This window comes from Lagenorhynchus albirostris, chromosome 2, assembly GCF_949774975.1.
Source record: "Lagenorhynchus albirostris chromosome 2, mLagAlb1.1, whole genome shotgun sequence".
Classification (NCBI taxonomy): domain Eukaryota; kingdom Metazoa; phylum Chordata; class Mammalia; order Artiodactyla; family Delphinidae; genus Lagenorhynchus; species Lagenorhynchus albirostris.
This window is the reverse complement of record NC_083096.1, coordinates 78,274,909-78,300,495: the sequence shown is the minus strand read 5'-3', so window position 1 is coordinate 78,300,495 and position 25,587 is coordinate 78,274,909. Positions and strand designations below refer to the sequence as shown.

At 38.9% G+C, this 25,587-nt stretch overlaps 1 protein-coding gene across 5 annotated transcripts in view; it reads left to right on the top strand.

Annotated features, from left to right (window-relative positions):
• Positions 1-7,277: 7,277 nt before the first annotated feature.
• Positions 7,278-25,587, top strand: part of RPRD2 (regulation of nuclear pre-mRNA domain containing 2) — an 85,802-nt gene continuing 67,492 nt past the window's right edge. For all 5 annotated transcript variants that reach the window (XM_060139038.1, XM_060139039.1, XM_060139037.1 and 2 more), the window contains exon 1: positions 7,278-8,398. In XM_060139038.1, the coding sequence (XP_059995021.1) occupies positions 8,194-8,398 (205 nt within the window). In that variant the 5' untranslated portion in view covers positions 7,278-8,193. The remainder of the gene's footprint in view (positions 8,399-25,587) is intronic.

Below are 25,587 nucleotides of genomic sequence, written 5' to 3'. Positions count from 1 at the left end.
AGAAGGTGTGTCGTGGGTGAAATGGACACAGAAGGAGAGTCCAAAGAGGATGTTATGGGTCAGTTTGTAAAAGGGAATAGGATTTGGGAATTTAGCCTATTCTCTTTACTAATTAAAGAAACCAATCCTTTTCTAAAAGACAATGTGTAATTTCTTTTACCCACCCACCCCCAAGAATCTGACAAGATGCAGTTCTGTTTAAGCATTTAATGTTTCTGGTTTGATTTTAGGAGTATTTGGGTCAGAATAAGTATCCATAGAAGTCCAAAATTCTTACCATAAATATCGTTCCATTTCATGTTGCCTGTTGAGGATGTATTGAGAATGGATTGAACATAGGAGCCATTAGAGTTCCTCCCTGCTAATTGGAGTTTACTAGGAAGTAGTGTCAGAATGAATACTTGACCAGAAGTTAAAACATTCTATGTTATCAAATTAACCCCTTTAAAAAAAATGTGGGGACTTCCCTGGCGGTCCAATGATTAAGACTCCATTCTCCCAAGGCAGGGGTCACGGTTTGGATCGTTGGCTGGGGAACTAAGATCCCACATGCTACATGGCACAGCCAAAAATAAATAAAATTTTTAAAAATTAAAAAGTTACTGTTTCAGGCCCTAGTTAGAGTTCCAATTTTAAGGCAGTATTAGAGAGTGCTAGGATAAAAAAGGTGGAAAGAGACAAGGGACTGCAAAAGGCCTTAAGGAAAAACTATACAACCTCTTTTTTAGAGATAAGCAAACTATAACCCAGACAGATGACATTACTAATTCCTAGAGCAGGAAGAAACCTAAAAAAAAGCCTGTATCTGTGAGACTTAGGAGCTAGAGAATTGATATTTCGTGATTTAAGCAAATCCAGGGGAAAACATTGTCAGAAGTAAGTGCTTTTGCTTTTATTAAAGGATTTATTACAAATATGCGTGTAAATAATTTATACACAACTTCAAAAATGTATTGTTTGCTGAAGACCTAAAAGGAGTCTTTTTGTTCATTATAAAGTTCAGTAAGTTCCCTGCATAAAAGAATGAGTTCCAGGGCTTCCCTGGTGGCGCAGTGGTTGAGAATCTGCCTGCTAATGCAGGGGACACGGGTTCGAGCCCTGGTCTGGGAGGATCCCACATGCTGCAGAGCAACTAGGCCCGTGAGCCACAACTACTGAGCCTGCGCGTCTGGAGCCTGTACTCCGCAACGAGAGGCCGCGATAGTGAGAGGCACGCGCACTGCGATGAAAAGTGGCCCCCGCTTGCCACAACTAGAGAAAGCCCACGTACAGAAACGAAGACCCAACACAGCAAAAATAAATTTAAATAAAATATTCCATTCCGAAAGCACGTTCATAAGTCCAATTTGTTCGTACATCCAACAAAACCCAATTCACAATTGCTGTACTGTAATCGGTTTGTAATACTTTTCACACAGTAATACATAACAAAACATTTTGAATCTTACAGTACAGTACCTTGAAAAGTACAGTAGTACAGTACAACAGCTGGCATACAGGGGCATGTTTGCATCTTTGAAAGTTCTGAACTTGAAGGTTCGTCTGTAGGGGGCTTACTGTACCCATAGTGAGACTTAATCCTTGTTTTAAGTCTTAACTCCCTGTGCTTCAGGGTGGTGGTTTTTTTAATTTATCTGATCCCGTACTGTATTAAGCATTGTGCTCGATATGCATTGCCTCCTTTATCAGAACAAATTTATGAGGAAAGTAGATTTTAGAGGTGAGAAATCTGAAGCTAAGAGTAAATCTGAAGCTAAGAGTAAGTAATTTGCTCCAAGGTTATGGCTAGTAAGTGATGGAGTTTAATTTGAACCCAGGTTTGACTAGAACCCAAACTTAGTCCCTACACATGCTGCTTCATTTGTGAAATAGGTGGTAGGGACAGACGTGTTCTTTCAGATGAATGCTAGACTCAGAATAGTTCCTATCTTGGGATGCTGTTATCACTTAGAATACATTGTGAACTTTAGTAATTTCTTTCATAATCTGAAGTTATATCTTTAGTTAACGGCAGTTATTTGTCCTCTGTAGCGTTCTGGAGAGAACTTTAAAAGTCATTTGGAATTTATCATGGAGAATTAAGTGAAATGATCAAGGTAGATAATAGCTTTCTTTGTTAAAAAATGCAAATATAAAGTTACTGGACTGATTTGTCCTTCCTACATGTGGCTTACCTTGATGAATTTCCAGAAATATCTTGAACAATGGCAATATCATTGTAATATAGGTACCAAATAATTGTTTTTGGATAAAACAATTCAGTCATAACTAACACTGTTTAGCAATCAGGGTGCTTTTGCATGTTATCCAATGCAATATTCTGTAGTTAACATACATGTAATTTTATTCAGGGCAGAAAATGCTACTGTTCAAAAGATTCGATCCAGTTGGAATGATCAGGGAAGTTTGCCTGAAAGAGGCAATTTAAGATAGTTCTTGAAAGATAGGTAGAATTTTGGTAATAGAAGAGGATATTTTAGGCAGAATTAATTATAAATAGAAAATTACAGGATATATTTAAGGAAAAGGAACAGTTTGGAGCCCAGGGAACCTTGGAGAAAAGGCATTTGGGATAATACTGGGAAGTCAGATTGGAACCATCGTGCAGGGTCTTAAAAGTTAGGGCTTTTACTTAACTTGGTACATAACAAGGAAGAAGTTTTTTGGTTTTGTTTTTTGAGTAGGGGAAAACTAGGAGATTAGTCTGGTAATGTATATAAGCTGAAGAGATATACTAGGAAGCTGATCGTGATGCTGTTGATATGTAGAAAGGTGATAATCTTTAGGTAGAGGGCAAGGGGAATGAAAAGAAGGGAATTCACGCAAGAAATATCTAGGTAGAAGTCTACAAGATTTGATAACTAGTTGAAGGGGTAGAATCAAAGATAACTAGGATATCCAACTTGAATAAATCTGAATGCAGGTGATAAATTTAATCTTTGGGAGAGAATGAGCATAAAAATGAGAGAAGGGCTAAAAATGGAACTTTGGCAAACACAAGGGGGTAAGAAAACTAGCAATGGGCGGAGAAAGGATCCATTTAGTGGGATCTGATTAATGATTGTATATTTAACAGAAGCAAAGGGAAATGAATTTTAAGAAAGATTTAAGTATAATAAATAATAGCTGACATCAACATCATCAAGCCTTTACTAAGCCAGGCACTACTTTAAACACTGTGCACACATTAACTCATTTAATAATTATAGCACCACAGAGAGTAAATTGCCAATGGTAAGTGGCAGTAAAGTAAATTGCCACTCGCAAGTAAATTGCCAACGGCAAGTGGCAGAGCCTGAATTTGAGCAGTCTGGTTCTAAGTGTCTTACTCTAAACCATTGCACTAACAGAAAAAGCTGAAGGCTGAGACTGTAAACAGTGCACTGGAATTGGCAATTAATAGATCTTTGATGCTTTTTAAGAGTATGCTTCCTCAGCACCTATTGCAGTGCCTACCTATTTCACTGAGAAAAGAGAAGCAATTGAAGAGAATTTCTGCACATTCTCACCAACACATCTATCAACCTACCTGAATCTCTACCTAGATTCTACCTTCCTGTTACAAGAAAGGAACTGTCTATGGACCTATCACCTGATCCTATCCTCTTCCACTTACTCAAGGAAATCAGCCAGCAATTGTCCCATCTCTATCCTGTATCAACTGTAGCATCTGATAATAGCTACATCATTTCCCACCTTGGAAAAAAGAAATGACCTTTTGAACCCACATTTCCCTCCAGCTTCAGCTCCATTTCTCTGATCCCATTTTATTTCTTGAAAGAGTTGTCACCACATTAACTCCACATCTCCCATTCTCTCTAGAACCCTCTCTAATCACTTCACTTCCTGGAAACAGCCCTTGTCAAGACCACCAGTGACTACTGTGTTTGCCAGATTCAGTGGTTATCTCAGTCCTCAACTTATGCAACCTATGCAGCAACACCTGACACAATTACTCCCTTCTGCTTGACAAATATTCATTACATGGCTTTCAGAACATTACTTTCTGGGTTCTCCTTCGCTGGTCATTCATTTTCAATATCCTTTGAAACTTGCTCCTTATAGCCCAGTCCTTGGTCCTCTATTCTATCTATGCTCACTCACTTCTGGGCAACCTCATCCATCTCATGGCTTTAAGATCATCTGTATACTGACAATTCTTAAACTGATGTTTCCTACCAAGAACTTTTTCATGAACTTTAGACTCGCAACATCTGGTGCCATTTATGCCTCTGATACTCAAGATGTTTAACTGAAATCCCGATTTCTACTCATTTCTCACAGGACTGCTCCTTCCCCTTTCCTCCCCTAGTCCGTCTGAGAAAATGGCAGTCCATTCTCCGGGGGAACAATATCACCCCACACGGAGAAAAAGTTGGCTCTTGGGGGATGAAAAAGTCTTAGATATTACAATGCTTTGTCACCTTCCAAAGCTCAACTCTACCGAACAAAATCTTACTCATTTAATTTCTCTCATTTTCTTGGGTGTGACACAAGCAGCAATGACATTGAGTTCATGGAAGATACAAAAATTGTATGCAAAGTCAGTAAGCCCGTGTGCCACAACTACTGAGCCCGCGTGCCTAGAGCCCGTGCTCCGCAACAAGAGAAGCCACTGCAATGAGAAGCCCGCGCACCGCAACGAAGAGTAGCCCCTGCCTGCCGCAACTAAAGAAAGCCCATGCACAGCAACGAAGACCCAACGCAGCCAAAAATAAAAAATAAAATAAAGTTAAAAGTTCACTAAATTTTTTTAAGAAATTAATTTTTCAATTATTTTACTTCTGCTGGAAATATAACAGTTTTGAATGATTTTTTAAAAACTCATTCCCAGGCTTCCCTGGTGGTGCAGTGGTTAAGAATCCGTCTGCCAATATAGGGGACACGGGTTCGAGTCCTGGTCTGGGAAGATCCCACATGCCGCGGAGCAACTAAGCCCGTGCACCACAACTACTGAGCCTGCGCTCTAGAGCCTGCGAGCCACAACTACTGAACCCGTGTGCCACAACTACTGAAGCCCGTGTGCCTAGAGCCTGTGCTCCGCGATGAGAAGCCACAGCAATGAGAAGCCCGCTCGCGACAACTAGAGAAAGCCCGTGCGCAGCAACGAAGACCAAATGCAGCCAAAAATAAATAAATAAACAAATAAAATTTTAAAAAAACCACTGATTCCCTGGTGGTCCAGTGGTTAGGACTCAGCGCTTTCACTGCCATGGCCCGGGTTTGATCCCTGGTCAAGGAACTAAGATCCCACAAGCCGCATGGTGTGGCAAAAAAAAAAAAAATCAAAAACCGATTTCATTGCTATTATGTATTTATATAAATTGTTAATTTACATATGTAATGCAGTGAATTACAATTTATATACATAAATTACATTAAAGTTTATTCAGCAAATACAGTTATAATGTTAAATATTATTAGCGTTAAAATTTTTAAGTTTTGGGACTTCCCTGGTGGCGCAGTGGATAAGACTCCATGCTCCCAGTGCAGGGGGCCCGGGTTCGATCCCTGGTCAGGGAACTAGATCCCACATGCATGCCGCAACTAAGAGTTTGCATGCCACAACTAAGAAGCCCGTGAGCTGCAACTGACCAGGCACAACCAAATAAATAAATATCAAAAAAAAAAAAGAAGAATCATCCAATGGAAGAAAGACATCAAAATTTTTTTTAATTTTTAACAAAGATTTTAGTCACACTTAACTCCGCATTGAATAAAAAGTAAACTTCATGCTTACTCTTGTATAAAGCACAAATATACAGACAGTACATAAACAGATATACAATATAACTGTGGTATTAACATTTCATGGGGGTTGGGGGAATAGGAAAAAATATCTAAGAAGAATCTTTAGGGTCAACAGCAATGGAAAAAAAGGCTGAGAAACACTGTTCTAGTTAATCAGGTCAGAAACCTTGGTGTCATATTAGACTCTTTTTTTTTCTTCTCATATTCCCCTTAAATCCATGAGCAATCCTTTCGGCTCTACCTTCAAACTATCCAGGATCTGACGCCACTCCTCTTTTTTTTTTGCCATGCTAGTAGAAGCCACCATCATTTCCTTGTCTGGATTACTCCAATAGCCTCTGGTGGCTCTGCAGTCAGTCTATTTTCAACATAGCAACCACTGTAATCTTTTAAAGAGAATGCTATGTAACTTTTCTGCTTAAAACTGCTCTGCTTAAGTGTTCCCCACCTCAAAGTTAAAAGCCAAAGTCTTTACAGTGGCCTTCCAGGCCCTACATGAACTCTCTCCCTTCACCTCTCAGATCTCATATTCTATCACTTGTCCTCTTCTCTAGCCACAATGGCCTCCTTGTTCTTCCTCTAATATATCAAGCCATTGCTGTTTTAGGTCCTTTACACTTGCTGTTCCACCTGCCAGCATGTTTTTCTCCCCCTCCCCCATATTTGCTTGGTTACCTTGCGCTCAACATTCAGATCAAGTATCACTTCCTTCCAGAAGCCTTCCTTGATCACCAAACCACCATTCCCATTCCCTTAAGGACCACACACACAACCCCTCTCTCTTCCTTACCTTGCTTCATGCTACTTCATAGAACTTATTACTCCCTGATATATTTTTTATGGTCTCCTACCAATAAGCCCCAGAAAAAAGGGATATTTGTCTATTTTGCTATGTTACTCCCCCACATCTAAAACTGTACTTGGCACAAGACGTTCAACAACTTTTTGTTGAATTAACAAATACTATACGTGAGCTTGACAAAACAGGTTCCCTGCCTCAAAAAACGTGAGTCTACTGGGAAGACGTGAAAGAATTAAAATACAATAACTGCATGTGTTCAGTGGAACAAAGAAGTCTCCAAATCTGCCCAGAGAATTTACATAGGCATATGCAATTGCACGGTTAATCTAGGTTGTGCTAATCAATGTAATAATAAATATCTAAGGCTTTTGTAAACTATAATGTATTATGCAATTGTGAGACTAACGTATCTGGCGAAGGTGAGATCACATCTTGCCTTTTATTGTTTCCGCGTCTCGAAAATTCTACGGGGAAAATTTTCGTTTCACTTCATTTACTTCCTCTTCCTATAATCCAAAAAGTCAAGTGGCTGTGAATGTTAACGTCCCAAGGGAGTGTAAAAAATTGTTTGGTCTGGGAGTCTGCGTAGTGACTGGCTCGCTGGAGCTGGCGCATGCGCATCCTCTGAGGCACTGCAAGATGGCTGCTAGGTACTTTGTGGCGCGTCGGTGCCCCGAGGAATTAGCAGCGGCGGCGGCGGCGGCAGCTGCAGGTGCCAGAAAATAACAGTGGCCGCTGAGCGGTGGGAGTTTCTCGGCCCTGCTGCGTGAGCTGGACAGCCCCAAGGGAGACACCTCGCTAGGAAGCAAAACGCGGGGCGGAGCGGTGAAGCCCCTCCCCCAACCTCTCCTTAGTTTGACCAACTCCCTCTCCCACCCTTCTCTCCCCGTTTTTCCTCCCAGCCCGCTACGCGCTGGCCTGCTGCGCAGGCGCACGAATACTCGAAGCGCCTCCTTAGCCCTTGGGGCTTGTGGGCTTCTGCGCGCGCTTCCCGTTCTTCTCCCTTGATTGGCCAGATTGCCCCGCCATCACACCTCCCTCTGCTTTTTCTAGGTTGAGAAGGAAGCAGGGGGGCGGGGCCAAGCAGCGCGTGCGCGATCGTGTTGCTGTCCCTTTGCTGCTATTGCGTTGCAAAAAAAATCCTGACTAGCCTTGGGCCTTTCTGTGCTAGAGGATCTAAAGGAGAAAGATTTCTGCAACTGAAGGGGCAGTCGGGTAGTATTAACTTTAAGATATTCATGCCCGCTCTTAGAGGAGTGTGGGGAACGGCCTTAAGCGTTGAGAGCCGAAGAGTATAAAACCATTAATTTCCGGGCCAGGCGTTTAGAAAGGCTTTGCAGGACCTGTTTTCTGCGCAGTTCTTCCGTGATTACTGACTGGTTTAAACACAATCCCTTGAACAATTCCGATAAACCGTCGAAATCCGCAGCCCCTCTTTGCAGCGTGTAGGAGCCGCCAGCGTGCCCAGCAGCTGGTCCTCCCGTCCTACCTCCAGAAGAGCCTAGCGCGTGCACCATCCCCACCCCCTGGCCCCCCTCCCCACCTGCGGCTTTCACGCACTCGCAGTGATTGTTTTGCCCGCTCCCGCCGCCGCCGCCGCGGCCGCCAGAAGAGCAGCAGCGCTTGTGCAAACCGGGAAGATGGCGGCCGGCGGCGGCGGAGGCGGCAGTAAGGCCTCCTCCTCGTCGGCCTCTTCGGCAGGGGCTCTGGAGTCCTCGTTGGATCGAAAATTCCAGTCGGTAACTAACACCATGGAATCTATTCAAGGCTTGTCGTCTTGGTGTATAGAGAACAAGAAACACCACACTACTATCGTCTACCATTGGATGAAGTGGCTCCGGAGATGTGAGTGTTGGGGGGTGACTAGGGAAGGGAAGACTGGGGATGGAAGGAAATACTACCCGAAACGCTTAGGGTTTCCCTGTGGAGCCGCTGCATTCGGTTGGGGTTGTTCATATTAAAGCTTCGACCAGAGTGTACTCAAACTCAGACCCTGTTCCTAGCCGGGATTGTCCTGAACTGCAGGAGGCTCATCATTTCTTGGATTTTATAGCGACTGACTTGGTGTGACCTTGGGCCGTTGGGCCCAAATCTGTTGAGATTTACATGTTGTTTCAGAGCTTTGTAAGGTGATGTTGTTTTTACTGAACCTTCACAGAAATTGTTGCGTCCGTTTATTTCTTATAGGCCCTGACGTGTTAATGATTTCTTGTTTTCCTGGTGATAGACACGCTATGGTTTAAGCAGTAGTAAATGCACCTACTTCGCTGGAATATGTGGGACCATTCTATTTTCCACTGACCTAAAACGTGTGATGTGTAATAAGAAGGGCCTTACCTAGATGAAGAGGTAACGTGAGCTCCACATAGAGCTGAGGCGACCACCTGAGAGGTTTTTGTAGCTATGTTTGCTGCAGTAAAATACAGGCTTCTTGATACTGACCGGAAACAACCGTAGTCAGTATCGCCACTAACACCATAAAATGGAAAACATATCCGGCTACTTTTCAACCAGTTCAGATACCTTTTTAAAGAATAGGAATTGGTTTCATAGGTAATCAAAACAAAGAATCAGGAAGTGTGCTTTTTGAATAGGTACTACTTTTTTACCCCAGTTAATTGCTTTTTTGTCTACATCGTGGGGTTTTTTTTCACTTTGCTGCGTTACTGCAGAAAAGAGGTCTGTTAGACTGTCAGGAAGCATGGATTGCAGAAAATTTCAGATCGTTTAGGACAAAGTGTGGAGAAGTCATTTGTTGCTTCCTGCTGAGAAGAGAGGGTTGACCCTAAATCCATGTATATCTATTTGAATTTTAGGTCTGCTTCCTGTCTATGGCACGTCACCAGTGAGACCCATCATTCACTTAATTCTTCTTATTCCACTTTTGCTATTGCCCCTATAGTGTTTTAATTTGTGTTTACTTTTAGGGAACAGATGGATAAAATTTACAAAATCATAGACCCCAAACTTCAAATCATTTGTGTATAAAGTTATTGTTGGGAGAGATGTTTTGTGGCTCTTTGAATAATATATGCAGAAACAGTTGTATAACCAAGGCAGGATTACCTATATTTACCAATAGCAGATCAAAGTTACTTTCTTTCCAAGAGGTAAAATTAGAACATACAATATCAAGTACCAGTCATTATCAAAGACCCACATAGTAAGTATCTAGTATGTACCCAGCCCTTTGTCATTTACAATATATCTAGTATCTCATTATACCTTAAACTAACCCTAAGAAGTAGATTTTTTAATAATTGATTTACAGATGTGGAAACTAAGCCTCAGAAATGTTAAGTAAGCTGCTTAAGTTTATACAGTAAAATGGTGGAGTTGGGTTTTGACTCCACCATATCAGATGACAATGGCCACATTTAACTTTGTAAAGTAATGTTTTCATGATTATTCTTTAATGTTTTTGGTATACCAGTGGTAGCAAGCAGTGCTCAAGCCTGAGGACGTATTCTCCTTAAACATATTTTTCTTCCTGTTTTAAAACATTCTTACTTTTTCTACCTTTGGGCTCTGGTGCTTTAACTGTATGGTTACATCATTTGCAAGGATAAGTTGGTCGCCATCCCTGCCTGTGGGATTACAAATGCAATTACAATATATTTTTTACAGTCAGCGATAACGAGATACACTGGAGCCAGAATTTTTCTGCCTCTACTTTTGATATTGTGCCTGAGCTTATTTCCCTTGTTGATACTTTAAGAGTGAAAAAAATGATTGCTCTAGGAAGACAGTACTTTATTTGAAGTGCATTATATACAGTTTGTATAGTTCAGTGCTTTTGGCTTTCTATAAACCTGATTTTTTTTTGTCTGGTGGAATGCAACTTAACTTTCTAAAATGGTTAAGGGTAATTTGTAGTTGTTTTATGTTTACGTTGAGTGAACATCGTTTATCTTATTGTAAATAAAGCCTTTTGAGAGAAATATTCAGGAGATTGTTGTTAGAATTATTTTAGTTCGAGTTTGGTTTTTAAGTCAGCTTTAGGCAAATTTGTGAAATAGGTGTCTTTGGCATTCCCAGCCTTTCTGTCCATTTTCCTGATGCCACTTTTGCTTCTCCTTTTTTTCTTTGGCATCCATTATTTAGTAACTTATATTTAGACCTCAGTGGGAGTTTAAGTGACTATGTTAACTCTTCCTGAGATATTTTCATTTTTATCCTTTATTTCATAATGTGTAATAAGAGACTTTTGTTCACTTTAAAGGAAATACTTTAGGGAGTTCCCTGGTGGCCTAGTGGTTAGGATTCTGGGCTTTCACTGCCATGGCCCAGGTTCAATCCCTGATCGGGGAACTGAGAGCCCGCAAGCTGCGCAGTATGGCCAAAAAATAAATAAATAAAAATTAAAAAAACAATAAAGGAAATAACTTAGAGAAGGCAAGTAGTCTTCCTGAAGCACACTCCATGGTGGGTTATACTGATTTTTTTTTTTTTTTTTTTTTTTTTTTGGTGATACGCGGGCCTCTCACTGTTGTGGCCTTTCCCGTTGCGGAGCACAGGCTCTGGATGCGCAGGCTCAGCAGCCATGGCTCACGGGCATAGCCACTCAGCGGCATGTGGGATCTTCCAGGACCGGGGCACGAACCCGTGTCCCCTGCATCGGCAGGCGGACTCTCAACCACTGCGCCACCAGGGAAGCCCTGGGTTCTACTGATTTTATTCAGACTTGTTTTAATTTGTTTGATTGAAGCTTCCATTACTATCATTTTTCAAAAGTGATCTTTCTGTAGCATAAACAGATGTCATTTCTGTGCTTTAAAATCCTTCAGTGATATCCCATCGCAACAGGCTTAAAGGGTTAAACTTCTTTTTACTACAAGTAAAAGGTCTACAAGGTCCTACACCACCTGCCCTGCCTACTACCTCTCAGGCTTCTTCTAATCCTATCTTCCCATCATTTAGATCCAAGCTCAAATATTACCTCCACAGAAAGGCCTTCCCTAATGATCTTATTTCAGATGGTTCCTTCAGTTGCATTATAACACATCACTTTATTTTCAGTATATGAAATTACCTTATTTATTTGTTTATATGCTTACTGTTTATTTTCTTCCACCAGATGACAGGGCTGTGTCTTCTTTGCTGCTACATCCCCAAGCAACTAGAACAGTGTTTGGCACACAATAAGTAATCAGTAAACATTTGCCAATATAATTTTGTGAAATAGTTAATCAAGAACTTGAATTGTTTTAATTTCTGTTTATCAGAAGGCAGCGTTTATAATTTAGTAAAAGAAATGATAGGTATGGTTGTTGGCAGTTTCAAAATATGGCTCTTATATGGGCTTGATGTGCAATTTGACTAGACTGTCATTTCTGTATTTTGTTCATCTGTCCCATTTTTAATGTAACATGGAAATGAGTATGGAAAAGTAGAAAAACACAGACTTTAGAATTAGGCCCAGGTTCAAATCTTAATTCCATCAGTTAATACCTGGGCACAGTACTTAAATTGTGAGTCTCAATTTCTGATCTGTGAGTAGAGATAATTATCTCTCATAGGCTTGTTGTCTAGATTTAAGAAGATAATGCACATATTTTAGTATAGGTCCTAGCATATACATATATGTTCAGATTATTTATTATGGTGACAACGATGATGTAGATAGTCTTAAGGTCCTGACTATTCGAAATAATTACTTTGTTTTGGGAACAGTGCTGGAAATTACATTCCCAGTCAGAGGGAGATGATTTGGACCAGCCTTTCTGTAGTGAATTAGCAAGTTCTCTGAAGAACTAGTAGGACAAAATGGAAAATACTGTGTTCATGATATCTCCAAGTTGTTTTGCTTCTAACCATTGAGTGGGTTGGCCTGTTTTAGAAGGTGTATGAGAATTGAAATGAGTTTTTGAAGAAAAGGGGGTTATAGGAAAGTAGAATCATTTGTAGAACAGAAAAGCTGTTAAGATTTCCCTTCAGCTGTTTTTGGTACGAACTTTAAGTATGTACAAGATTAGAAAAGTAATAACATTCCTGCCACCACTGATCACCCCACTTCAAAAGTAGTTATCTTTTTTTAAATTAATCAATTAATTTATTTTTGGCTGCATTTGGTCTTAATTGCCGTGTGTGGGCTTTGTCTAGTTGCAGCGAGCGGGGGCTACTCTTCGTTGCGGTGCGCCGGCTTCTCGTTGCGGTGCGCCGGCTTCTCGTTGCGGTGGCTTCTCTTGTTGCCGAGCAGAGGCTCTAGGCGCGCGGGCTTCAGTTGTGGCTCGTGGGCTGTAGAGCGAAAGCTCATTAGTTGTGGCCCATGGGCTTAGTTGCTCCACAGCATGTGGGACCTTCCCAGAACAGGGCTCGAAGCCGTGTCCCCTGCATTGGCAGGTGGATTCTTAACCACTACGCCACCAGGGAAGTCCCAGTAGTTATTTTAATGGCCGATCTTTTTTCTTCTGTCCCCTTTACTTTCCCTTCTCCTCCTCATTTGAAGCAAATCTCAGTACAATCTGGTATTTTCTCCACAAGAGGAACTTATATAAATATGGACTGTCCAAAAAAAACCTCTTAATACAGGATTAATTTGTTGTAGTGAATTCGAAAAGTGCAATTTACTATTTTTGATGTATGGCAGTGGTTTCTCAGATCCTTGAATGGACCGTGAAGCTGGTAATAATTTTCTAGCTAACTTTTATTAAGTGCTTATTATGTGCCAGGCACTGTTCCAAGCATTTTACACTTATTAATTCATTCAATCTTCATAATTCTTTGAAGTAGTTATTGTTATGATCCCCACTTTACAGATGGGAAAACAGAGGCACTGAGAGGTTGAGTAACTTGCCCATGGTTAGAGAGCTAATAAGTGGTGGATCCAGGATTCAACCCAGTCATTCTTGATTTAGAGCATACACTCTTAGCCACTGTACTACACAGCCTTTCCTATTCATAAAATATTTTCTACAATATTAGGCCATGCAGATTAACTAGAATATCTACATTTTGAAGCTTTGTGGGTATTTTTGTTTTTATTTTTGCTTTCTGTGGGAAAACTGATTATCTTGTATAGATTTGAAGTTCTGATAGTCATTTATAATTTTAAAAAAGGGAAAACAAGTTGAACATGTTAGTTACTAAAGTTGTTTACTTGATAAAAATCTCTAAATGTTAGGTTTTAGATAATAGAAGGATTTTTTTGGTGGCAAAAAGTTTGGGGTACCACACTGGTACCTCCATTGGTCAGTGGAGAGTGAAGTCTATAATCTTGTATTTGATATTGCACAAATCTGAGTGTCTGGAACTATTTTTTGCAGCTCTGGTATCTGAAATGTAGCTATTCCTTTAACCGTTTACTTTCCTTGTAATTCATCCTTTGTAGCAGATATGTTGGCTACACATATAGAGTATAACAGTACTGCCATAGCTTTTTAATCACATATCACATGTATACAAATATAGATGGACTAGGTACAAATTCTTACTTTAAGTTCCAAGATGAATTTTGCTTACAAATCCCTAGTTTACATTCAGTTCTTTTAACAAATATTTATTGAATACCTACTGTGCCAGGCACTGGGGACATAAGCAGGTGAATAAAATGGAGAAAAATTTTTGTCCTCTCAGAGCCTATACTGTTAGAAGAGGAGACAAGCAACAAACAAACAAAATATTAAATATATTAGAAGATAAAAAATATTAGGAGTGCTAAAGAGAAATATAAAGCAGGGAAGGGGAATACAGAGTGTTATAAGAGTTTGCAGTTTTAAATTAGGTGCTAAGGGAAGGCCTCACTGAGAACGTGACATTTGAGCAGGAAGGTGAGGTATAGGCAATATAGATAGGAGAGTGTGAGAGGAGAATGTTCCAAAACAAAGAGAACAGAAAAATACAAAGGTCTTGAGGTTAGAGTGTGCCTGGTGAGTTGAAGGAACAACAAGAAAGCTTTTGTGGCTGGAAAGGAGTAGTGAAAGTAAGGATTAGCAGATGAACTCAGATTATGGTGGGTGATATGGCAGGAGGGGCAGATCACAAAGAATTTTATAGGCATTTTTGGTCTTTTATTTTGAATGAGATGGGGCAGAGGAGTGATGTGAACAGATTTCTGTTTTTAAAAGATCATTCTAGTTGCTGCAGAAATAGGGATGCCGGTAGGTGGCTATTGAAGTAATCCTGGGATAAAATATTGGTGGTTTGGACAAGCTTTATAAGAAGTAATTTAATTCTAGACCTGTTCTGAAGGTAGATCCAAATGGCTTTCTAGATGAATTAAATGTGGGGTAAGAGAGGAGAGTTTTCAAGAATGACTCTGGGGTTTTCTTGGCTGAGTGACTAGAAAGAGTTGACATTTATTGACAAACTTCACTCATTTAAAGTGTACAATTCATTTGTTTTAGTATATTCACAGAGTTGTGCGACAGTCACCACAGGGTATCTGCTTAGTATGTAAATTGTCCTTAGAGCCATCAGCCTGGAAGAGATGTACTAGGTAGTAAGTGTAGATAGAGAAGTAAGTGTAGTAAGACAGAGTAATAAGTATAGATAGAGAAGATGTCCAGAGAGAAGGCTCTGGGGCATTCTGGTATTTCAGATACCTCTTTCTGCTTACTTGGTCTAATGTGTTATTGTGTGTGGTTCTTTCTGAGGTTCAAGGTAAACTTTCAGCTTCCCAAAGAAGTAATAAATCTATTTTGATCTCTTGCATATTTCTACTCTTGGGTTAGGTTTAATGGCACTTCTGGATTAGTTAGGCATTAGGTCTGTTATAATTCCCAGTTGTAAATTATTGCACAATCAGTCTTCTCTCTGCCCTTTGGATGCCTAGGTCACCTTTTCTTCCATCCATTGCCCTAGGTTCATAGAGATGTAGATAATTTCCATGTTTTCTGACAGTGTTTCAAAACATGAGCTACCGTGATTATTACATGAGATTATTGTAATGGTGTATACTAAATGAGCCTTTTTATGTGTATTATGAGACTTTACAAGCAGTTATATTCTTCATTTAGCTGCTTTGTCTCTCAAATGCAGAAGGGTTGTATTATATACATGGCCTTAGGTGGATTTAAAGCAATATGTAAAACATACTTTTGCTGTACATCCCATAGTAAGCTAAATGTTAAATTATATAGCAAATAAACAATCCCATAAATCAAAGTGTGAAACAGTATTGACAAACTTCAAGTGATTTTGTGGTGTGGAAATATCTTGAAAATTCCATTGGAAATTTCCATTTCCAATGTAAAATTACTAATATTAACATTTCCTTAAACAGGCCACCCCAAAATTACAGTCCTGTTGGTAGAGAAGGGGTGAGTGTACGTATGTGTGTAATTTCTTAGAGAGTGGAGACTTCTGATTTTATTCTTAGTGATTTGGCTTCCTGCCTTTCATAAACTAATAAATAATAGATGCATCCAAACTCCCTTTTCTCCTAAGCTTTTGTCATTCAGTTATGATCTTTCTTAAAAATTTTATTTATTTTTTAATTAATTAATTTTTTTAACCCCCCTGGCATCAGTCATGGACAGATAAAGCCACAATTCCAAGATTCCTAACACCCTGGTCTCCGGATTCAAGGTACAACAGGCAATAGCCTCTGTCCACCAGGCAGGTGATGGAAACCAGTTTGCAAGTGTGAAGCTAGCTGGTGGGAAGATAAGGAGGGGGCTGAAGGGGCTGTGAGGCTCTTTTTTTTTAAAATTAATTAATTTTTTGGCTGCGTTGGGTCTCTGTTGCTGCGCGTGGGCCCCCTTCAGCTGCGACGAGCTGGGGCCACTCCTTGCTGTGCGCCGGCTTCTCATTGCGGTGGCTTCTCTTGTTGCGGAGCACAGGCTCCAGGCACACGGGCCTCAGCAGTTGTGGCTTGCGGGCTCCAGAGCACAGGCTCAGTAGTTGTGGTGCACAGACCCAGTTGCTCGGTGGCATGTGGGATCCTTCTGGACCAGGGCTCGAACCCGTGTCCCCTGCATTGGCAGGCGGATTCTCAACCACTGCGCCGCCAGGGAAGCCCAAGTTACGATCTTTTAATCTTTTTTTTTTCCACTTTTCCCAAGTGTTTAGTGTTCTACAGCAGTACCTTAAAATATTTTGGGTTAGTTGTTTTAAAATTTCATCTGAGAACTAAGACTACATGAGGTTTTTTAATGTGTAGAAGGAGCTCAGAGACCCTAGTAAAAAAAAATTACTCAAAAACTTAACACTGTTGCACAAAACACCTTGACTGAGTTTCTCATCTGTTTGTCAAGGAAACAAAAAGGAGTTGGTGCTTTGTAGTGCTTTTGATTCCACTGCATCCACAGATTTTAGTTATAGAACACTGGAGAGATGCACATCTTGTGGAGAAGTAGTAGAACCTAGTTACTCCTTCTGGGAAAAGGCAACAATTCCATTTGTGCTTTAGAACATTAAAGTCTTTCTGGCTAAGATAAAGATAGTCTAAAAAAAGAAACATTGTTTTTCTTGTTCTCTTAGAAACATTGAAATAGAGGCTGTTTGATGAAAGAAATAAAATGTTTAATATGCTGGGTTTAAATTTTGGTTGCAGCCTTTTATCTTTCTCTCGTCTCTCTTCCTTCACTTGCTAGTGATTAGTTTCACTTACTTTCACCCTATGGTTCTTTGGTACCCACCACAGGTGGCTGGGGGGAGAAAGGAGATTGACTATTTCCTTTAGTGAAAGTTTCACTGTTAGAAGGGAAAAGATTTTTTAATGTTAGGCATTATAACTTACCATTTTTAATTAAAAAAAGACCCGAATGGATCCTGTACTGTTTTTGTGTTCCCTTTACTGTCATTATAGTTTTAAAATGGTAGCATAACGCATTATTTTAAAATGATGATCTCTGTCCAAGAGGCAGTCAGTATTACTTGAGTTATTAACATTTCTTTTATAGTGTATTCCTATGTCCAAAGATACAGAATTCAGAAAATTAATTTAAGAATATTGGGTGCTTACTCTATGTAAAACTTTGTTAGGTTGCTCGCTGAAAGAGATGGAATTATAAGGAACTTAACGTTTCATAACTAAGATAAGAATTGAACAAAAATAACTTGTTCTGGGAAGTATGATAATATGAGTTTTTATATGCTGTACCAGTTTTGAAGAGTTATCACTTTTTGGTTGGAGTGAAGGTATCCATTCACTGAGCACCCTTACTAGATATCAAACATATACATACATATATATATATATACATATATTCCTATAATCCTAACATAAGCTCTGGAAGGTAGGAGTTATCCCTACTTAAAATTCTTATAAACCGAGGCTTAGGGAAGTCAATTGATTATTGTGAGGACCATTTTTATAGTATAGGAAAGGGAAACTGCCTGGTTTCAGGGTGGCTAAGCATAAGCTTAATTATTTTTCCCCCCTTGGTTTTGTTCTCTGAAGGCAGAAGGTGAGAGTGAGTGGGAGAAATACAAGAAATACGGTGGATTCAAAGCCTGAGTTGCTTACAAGTACTTTGTTATTATTTAACAATGTTCTTTATTAAGTTTCCAATCATTAATACAGTTAACTTCACAAACATTATCACTAATAGATTTAGTAATAAATAGTTAACATTTCCTGAGTTCTTATCGTGTGATCTCATTTAATATAACAATTCATGAGGTATTGATATTATGTAATTTTTATTACTTAGTAAGGCTATTAGTGATATATATGTAAAATTACGCTGGTGAAGGGAAAATAATAAAGAAAACGTTATAGATGATATAACTGAAGCACTTGAGGGCTCAGTGAGGTAAAATTAATTGTTCAAGTTTCATAGCTAGTAAGCAGTAGAGCCAGAATTAAAATCTAAGCAGTCTTGACTCCAGCGCCTACTCTCTACCTTTGTGCTAGACTGCGTTCCACTTCTTTCAAAGTCTGTTGGTATTTTGTAGTGTTCCATAGTGTGGTATATACAGTATAATGGTTCCCAAACAGCGCTTGTGCCTGTTTTTACCCAGCTTTTTTATATATTATTGACATGTAACATTGTGTAAGTTGTGATGATTAGATCATGTATAAATGGCAAAATGATTACCACAAGATGTACTTAGTAACTTTCAAGTATATAATGCCATATTGTTAACTATCGTCACCATGTTGTATGTTAGATCCCCAGAACGTATTTATCTTATAACTGCAAGTTTGTACCCTTTGACCAACGTCTTCCCATTCCCCAACTCCCTGGCTCCTGGCAACCACCATTCTACTCTCTGTTTCTATGAGTTCTGTGCCTGTCTATTTTGATGATTTCACTAAGCTGCAGAGGTGAAAAAAATTCATTAATTCGTATATAGCAATAAATTGAATACAGAAGCAGATATGAGAACTTAGCTGTCTTCTGTTGAGCCAAAACATTAGATTTTCAAGAATGTAAAACAGTGCTACTCTCCTCACTAAATTTTTTTCTCTTGCAAATATAGTTATTTTTAATAAAATATGTATAACTTATTAACTGAATGGTTTTATTATTTTTAATGAATTAATAGATATTTTAAAATTCTTAGTTTTAATTTATAATACAGTAAAGAGCATAGATGTAACTAACTCACATAAGCAAAAGCTCTTTGGGGTCTTCAGTAATTTTTAGGAGGGTAAAGGTATCCTGAAACCAAAAGATTTGAGAATTCACTGATTTATTGGTATGTTGTACAATGACCTTTATCAAGTTTCTGCAACGTACACATCCATTGTCTCTCATCTTACTACTGTGTATTGCCCAGGGGTTACCAGATGTTATTTTATAACCATTTAATTACTGTTTTTTAATTTGTGAGATCATAAGTTTGATAACTTCTTATTTTGCCAAATAAGGATGTAAAATACACTACCATTTATATTATCACTATCATTTTATAAATTACCACTTTATATGAAAAATTTGCCTTAATGTCCTTGTCTTTCAGGTCTTAGCTCATCTCCTTAGAGGTTGATCCCTATCGTCCTAGCCAAAGAGCCTACCCTACCCCCCTTTGCTCCTATCTATCATTCTCTTATTGCATCACCCTATTTTATTTTCTTTATATACCTTTTCCCATTATAAGATATTACCTTATTTATTTGTTTATTTACTGAGCTGCATGTCCCCTCTCACCCTCAACTAGAATGTAAGCCCATGATAGCAGGGACTTTGTTTTGCCCACCACTACATCCTCAGCACCTTGAAGATGGTGTAGAACATAGAAAGTGCTTAATGACTTTCTTATATCTGACCACAGAGCACACTTCGAGAATTGTTGCTATAGAGGTTTTACATAGTTTTGTTTACACAGATTTACATATGTAGGGGGATATACAATATTGTATAGTGGTTAATTGGCAAAGTACATGGGCTTTGGACGCCAGTAGGCATTATAATTGTTACTTAACCTCTTAAAGCCTTTAAATAGGGATAATAATAATACAACACACCTTATGTGATTGTTGGTGGTATTAAAAAAGATAATTCAGGGCTTCCCTGGTGGCGCAGTGGTTGAGAGTCCGCCTGCCGTTGCAGGGGACACGTGTTCGTGCCCCAGTCCGGGAAGATCCCGCGTGCTGCAGAGCGGCTGGGCCCGTGAGCCATGGCCGCTGAGCCTGCGCGTCTGGAGCCTGTGCTCCGCAACGGGAGAGGCCACAACAGTGAGAGGCCTGCGTACCAAAAAAAAAAAAAAAAAGATAATTCATATAAAGTGCTTTGCAAACTACCTGACGTTTAGAAAGCTCAGCACTGTACAACAGAAATTAACACAACATCGTAAATCGACTACACTTCAGTAAAAAAAAATATATATATATGTGTATATATATATATATATATATATATAAAGAAAACTCAGCAAATGGTAACTATTGTTGTTTTTAAATGCAATTATGGTATGTATTTTTATTACACCATGTTTCATGCAGGCCTGTGTGCTTAAGCTTTAAATTCTTCCAGTTAATCCTGCATACCCTAGGTGAAATTTTAAGGTTAATAATCCAAAGGAATGAACACAGATTTTTTAGGCCTTTTTATAGAGAATGCCTGGAAAACACACTAATTTGGAAACTATTTATCTGTTTTGAGTATTTCACGTACCTATTTGTGTAACAACATCTTGCAGTTCTAGAAGTTCATAGAATTTAAGAATCTTTCATACATTTTTATAGCTGTTGTGCTAATATGTAAATGCATCTCAAAGAAGGGATTTCACAGGGACAGCAATATCTTTAGTGCTGCTGGATTTTTAAAAATAACCTATCAAAAACAAGGGGTTTATAAAAATTTAAGTTGGAATAATAAAGACCAAATATTAATCATATTTTCATTTAAAATTTTAAATTTGAAATTAAAGATTTTTTTAAAAGAAAATTTCATTTCAAGACACATTTTGGAAGATCAATTTTACTTTGTTTTAAAAGTCTTAAAAAACCTGATAATAGAAAAGTGAACAGCTTTTGAAATCCATTTATAGGTCATCCTTACACATATATACTGTGTTTAGTATAAACTAGGATAAGAATGCATTTCTATTCTCCTATTCATTCTTATCCTCAGATTGCCATGTACAGTACATATGTATAAACTGATAAATGTGGATAAGATACAGAGAAAATAAAACATAGCAATAAACAAAAAATATGAATTTGACTTTGTACAACAGCATTTTCTAGAAAGTTGTGATGTTTAGTTTAGGTTGTCACTGTCAAAGCTTAGGTACTACGAAGTTAAAGTTAAACCTATTTCATGCTGCTAGACTTTAGTACCTTTAATAAAATGCTTCATGAATTTCCAGAAGGAGTGGGGGATAGGCTGTTCAGTATTTTCCAAACTTATTTGACCATGGAGTTCCTTTCTTTTCTAGCCATCTCGTGTGATTACTGTTCTACGGAACACACATTGGGAAGCTTTGTTATGGATGTTTTTCTAGGAAACCCCCAATTAAAGAGCAGAGAGAACCAATTTATATTTGTGTGTAGTAAGAAAGGCTTCATGGAGGAAACAGTCGTTCAAAAAAGATGTGAAGCAGGTGAAAGAAGGCATCTCAAATACAAACAAAGGTGTAAAAGAATCAGAAGCAGAGAGTGAACAATCAGAAGTACACATAGGCAAGTGAGGATGGAAAAGACAAAGAGAAGCAAAGAAACAGTAAAAACCATGATTTTTGAGACACGGTGGGGAGGGGAAGGTATGTTGAAAACAAAGTAACTATGTATGTATAGGCACAAAAGCTACAATAGATAGTGATTGTAACACTGGACCAAAATTACTTTTTTGTAATACTGGTATTAGTATATTTTCGGATTTATTCAAAGCTTTTAGAATTCAAAAATTGAAGTTAAGTCTGTCAGCCCAGATTTTTAATGTATTTCATATTTTAAAACATCAAGTAAAAATGTAAATTTATAAAAACATAACTATTAAGCATAGATTATCATTGTAATGTAAATCATCAGCTCCTCCTGGTTTTGCTGCTTCCTTTGACTTTGGTCTTTTTGTCTGAGGTACCTTTATAATTGCTTTGTGTGACGTAGCTGGTTGGGTTGGACTTTAGTATCTTCTTGCCATATTTAACTCCCCTGACCAGTGCTTTCGGAACCACCTGTCTATGTTCAGTAGTTCAAAATTGCCGAAGTTTTGACTTCTTTCTTGGCCAACTTGGGAAACGTTTCCCTAATGGAGTTTAAATCCTTTCTTTTCCCTAGGAGAGATTCTTTGTTACGGAAGGTTCTTTCCCTCAGGTTCAGACTCTCCCTATAAGTGGGCCATGACAAAGGTAGAGGGGGGGTGAGTCAGGGGAGTTTCCTGAACTGCATAGGAAGTAGGGTAATGAGTTTGTGGTGAAAGTGAGAGGAATGGGGGTGGGTGAGTAGGTAGGAAAGAGATAAAGACAACTAAGGACAACGAATGAACTGCTTTTGTATTATGCCAACAAAAATATTGTATTTTGGTCTTTAAAATAGCAATACCTGAAACTGATATTACAGTTTCCAAAAATAAATGATAATATGTTTGGGGGAAATGTTCAGGAGCCACTATAATAATCTAACCAAATGACAAAGATTTGAAAGAATATAACTGGTAGTGGAGAGGACAGATAAGATCTAAGAGGTATTTAGAAAGTAGAATTCGGCAGAACTTGCTGACCAGTTGGATGTACGGGATGAAGTTAGAGGAAAGCTTGGAAGATGGATCCTGTGGATTCTGTCTTGGGTGACAGGAAATTTGGGAGGAAAGAGATGATAAAAGCAGGCTTGCACACATGGAGTTGGAGTGTCTGGAGGGCATCTGAGACAAGTTGTTTAATAGATAATTAACCATTTTGATAGTGCTTATAATCCTAATATTGGCTAATATTTATTGACAGTTATATACTTGATGCAATTCTAGGAGTTTTTTGTGTATTTTGTCATGTAATCTTGAGAAAAACCTTTGAATAAGTGGGTACTATTATTTCATTGTATAGATGAGAAAAGCATCTCATTGTATAGATGAGAAAAGGTCATGCAGTTGGAAATAGGGGCTGGGCTTTGAAACTAGTTCTGACTAACTTAAATATGTTCATAACCACTATATTGTATTTGGGAGGGAGCTTTGGACTAGAGATGGAGACTTGGGAATTGTAATCATATTGGTAGTAGTTAATGAATGAGCACTTCAAGGGACACAGTATTTTACGTGAGAAGAGAAAAGGGCCAGTGAAAGAACTTGGGAAACACCAGAGTTTCAGAAGAAAAGGTGTCCTAGGTAGAGGAGAAGATCAGAGCAAAGTAATTTCTCAGAAATTAAAGGAGGAGAAAGTTTGCCAGTGGAGTTTCCAAGGAACATGGTTCTGGGAAAAGGCATGATTGTACTGGGGAGAAGGGTGAATAGGACAATTTCTGTTTCTGATGATATGACAAACTAGATATTTTGCAGAGAGACTACATTTTTTTTGCCCTAAAAAATAACTAAATCCTGCAGAAATTGTAACAAACATAACTTTTAAAAATAAACTTTATTCTAGAATAGCTTTAGGTTTACAGAGAAGTTGCAAAGATGGTATACAGGGTTCTAGTATACCCTGCACCCAGTTTCCCCTGTTGTTAACATCTTACATTGGTATATGGTACATTTGTTACAGCTAATGAACCAATACTGATAGGTCATTATTAACTAGAGTCCATACTTTATTTGTGGATTTCCTTAGTTTTTGCCAAATGTCTTTTTCTATCCCAAAATCCCATGCAGGATTCCACATTACATTTAGTCATCATGTCACTTCAGGCTCCTTTAGACTGTAAACAGTTTTGAGGAGTATTGATCAGGTATTTTGTAGAATGTCCCTCTATATGGATTTGTCTGGGGAATTCTCTGGTGGTCTAGTGGTTAGGACTCTGCGCTTCCACTGCAAGAGGGCCTGAGTTTGATTCCTGGTTGGGGAACGAAGATCCCTCAAGCCACTAGGTGCGGCCCAAATGAATAAACAAAAATATGCGTTTGTCTGATATATATATTTTTTCATGATTAATTGGGGCTATAGGTTCTTGGAAAGAACACAGGAAAAGTGCCATTTGCATCACATCGCGTCAAGAGTATCCTGTCAACATGACTTATCACTGATGATGCTAACCTTGATCACCTGGCTGAGGCAGTATTCATCAGGTTTCTTCACTGTAAAATCTCCCCCACCCCCTTATCAAACTATACACTTTGGAAAGAAGTCACTGTGCACAGTACACACTTAAGGAGTGCAGAATTGATGTTCCACCTCCTTGAGGGGGCAGTATCTTTGTGTATGGAAGGTTACAAGCTTAATTTTTAATGCATTACTGAGCATGCTAAAAAAGTTAGGGCACTCTCTAAGGGTCTGTTCTCACAAAAGTGAAGAGTCAGCTGAAGCAGGAACGATGAGCTGTGAGCAAACAGAAAAGGCAAGGTTGCTCTCAAAGGCAAATGCCCATGTTAGCACTAATGGGAAACTAAGCTTTGGCCCACAGCAAAATGGAAGAACCCTCTGAGAAAGATGATAAATTGGACCAAGGTCAGTACTACCCTGATTCTGCCATAGCACTTGCAAGTACACTTTGAGAGAAAGCTTTTTCTGGTTAGGCTCTTTGAATTCCCACAGATAAAATTCAACAGAGAATTACCAAACACAAGGAAGTAAGTCACTTTGAGTGAGATTTGATAGAAACAAACCCCTAAAGACTTAAACTATTAATGATAAGATACAAAATATAAAATAATCATATATAAAATGTTTAAATTAATAAAAGGGGCTGCTCTTTGTTGTGGTGCGTGGGCTTCTCATTGCGGTGGCTTCTCTTGTTGTGAAGTGCGGGCTCTAGGTGCACAGGCTTCAGTAGTTGTGGCATGCAGGCTCAGTAGTTGCAGCACGCGGGCCCTAGAGTATGCGGGCTTCAGTAGTTGCAGCACACAGGCTCAGTAGTTGTGGCGCGCAGGCTTTGTTGCTCTGCAGCATGTGGGATCTTCCCGGACCAGGGATCGAACCTGTGTCCCCTGCATTGGCAGGCAGATTCTTAACCACCGCACCACCAGGGAAGTCCCAGAAGGCGGATTCTTAACCACTGGACCACCAGGGAAGTCCCCCAACAGCATTTTAAAATTAAGGTGTGTACATTGTTTTTTTTTAGACGTAATGCTATTGCATACTTAATAGACTACAATATAGTGTAAACATAACTTTTATATGCACTGGGAAACCAGAAAATTCATGTGACTCACTTTATTTCTATATTTGGAACTTTATTGTGGTGGTCTGGAACCAAACCTGCGATATCTCTGAAGTATGCCTGAACTGAAAGGAAAATTTACCAGCTTTGTTATCCTAGTGAGAGAGTTAAAATGTAGCTGTTAATTATTGGTAGTTTAAGCAGATACAAAATATGTAAAAATATAGAGAATTTATACTATACTACCATATCTGATTTAACTGACTCACATATGGAGAACCCTGTGCTCTAAAATTAGAAAATGTGCCTTCTTTTTTGAACAAACAAGGAATATTTAAACCAATTAGTGATGTGTACTGGCCCCTAATGCAAGATTAGTATAATTTTAGATCCTTTGTATCATGCAGATTCATGTTCTTTAGCCATATAGTACTTTTAACTTAGAAGTTAA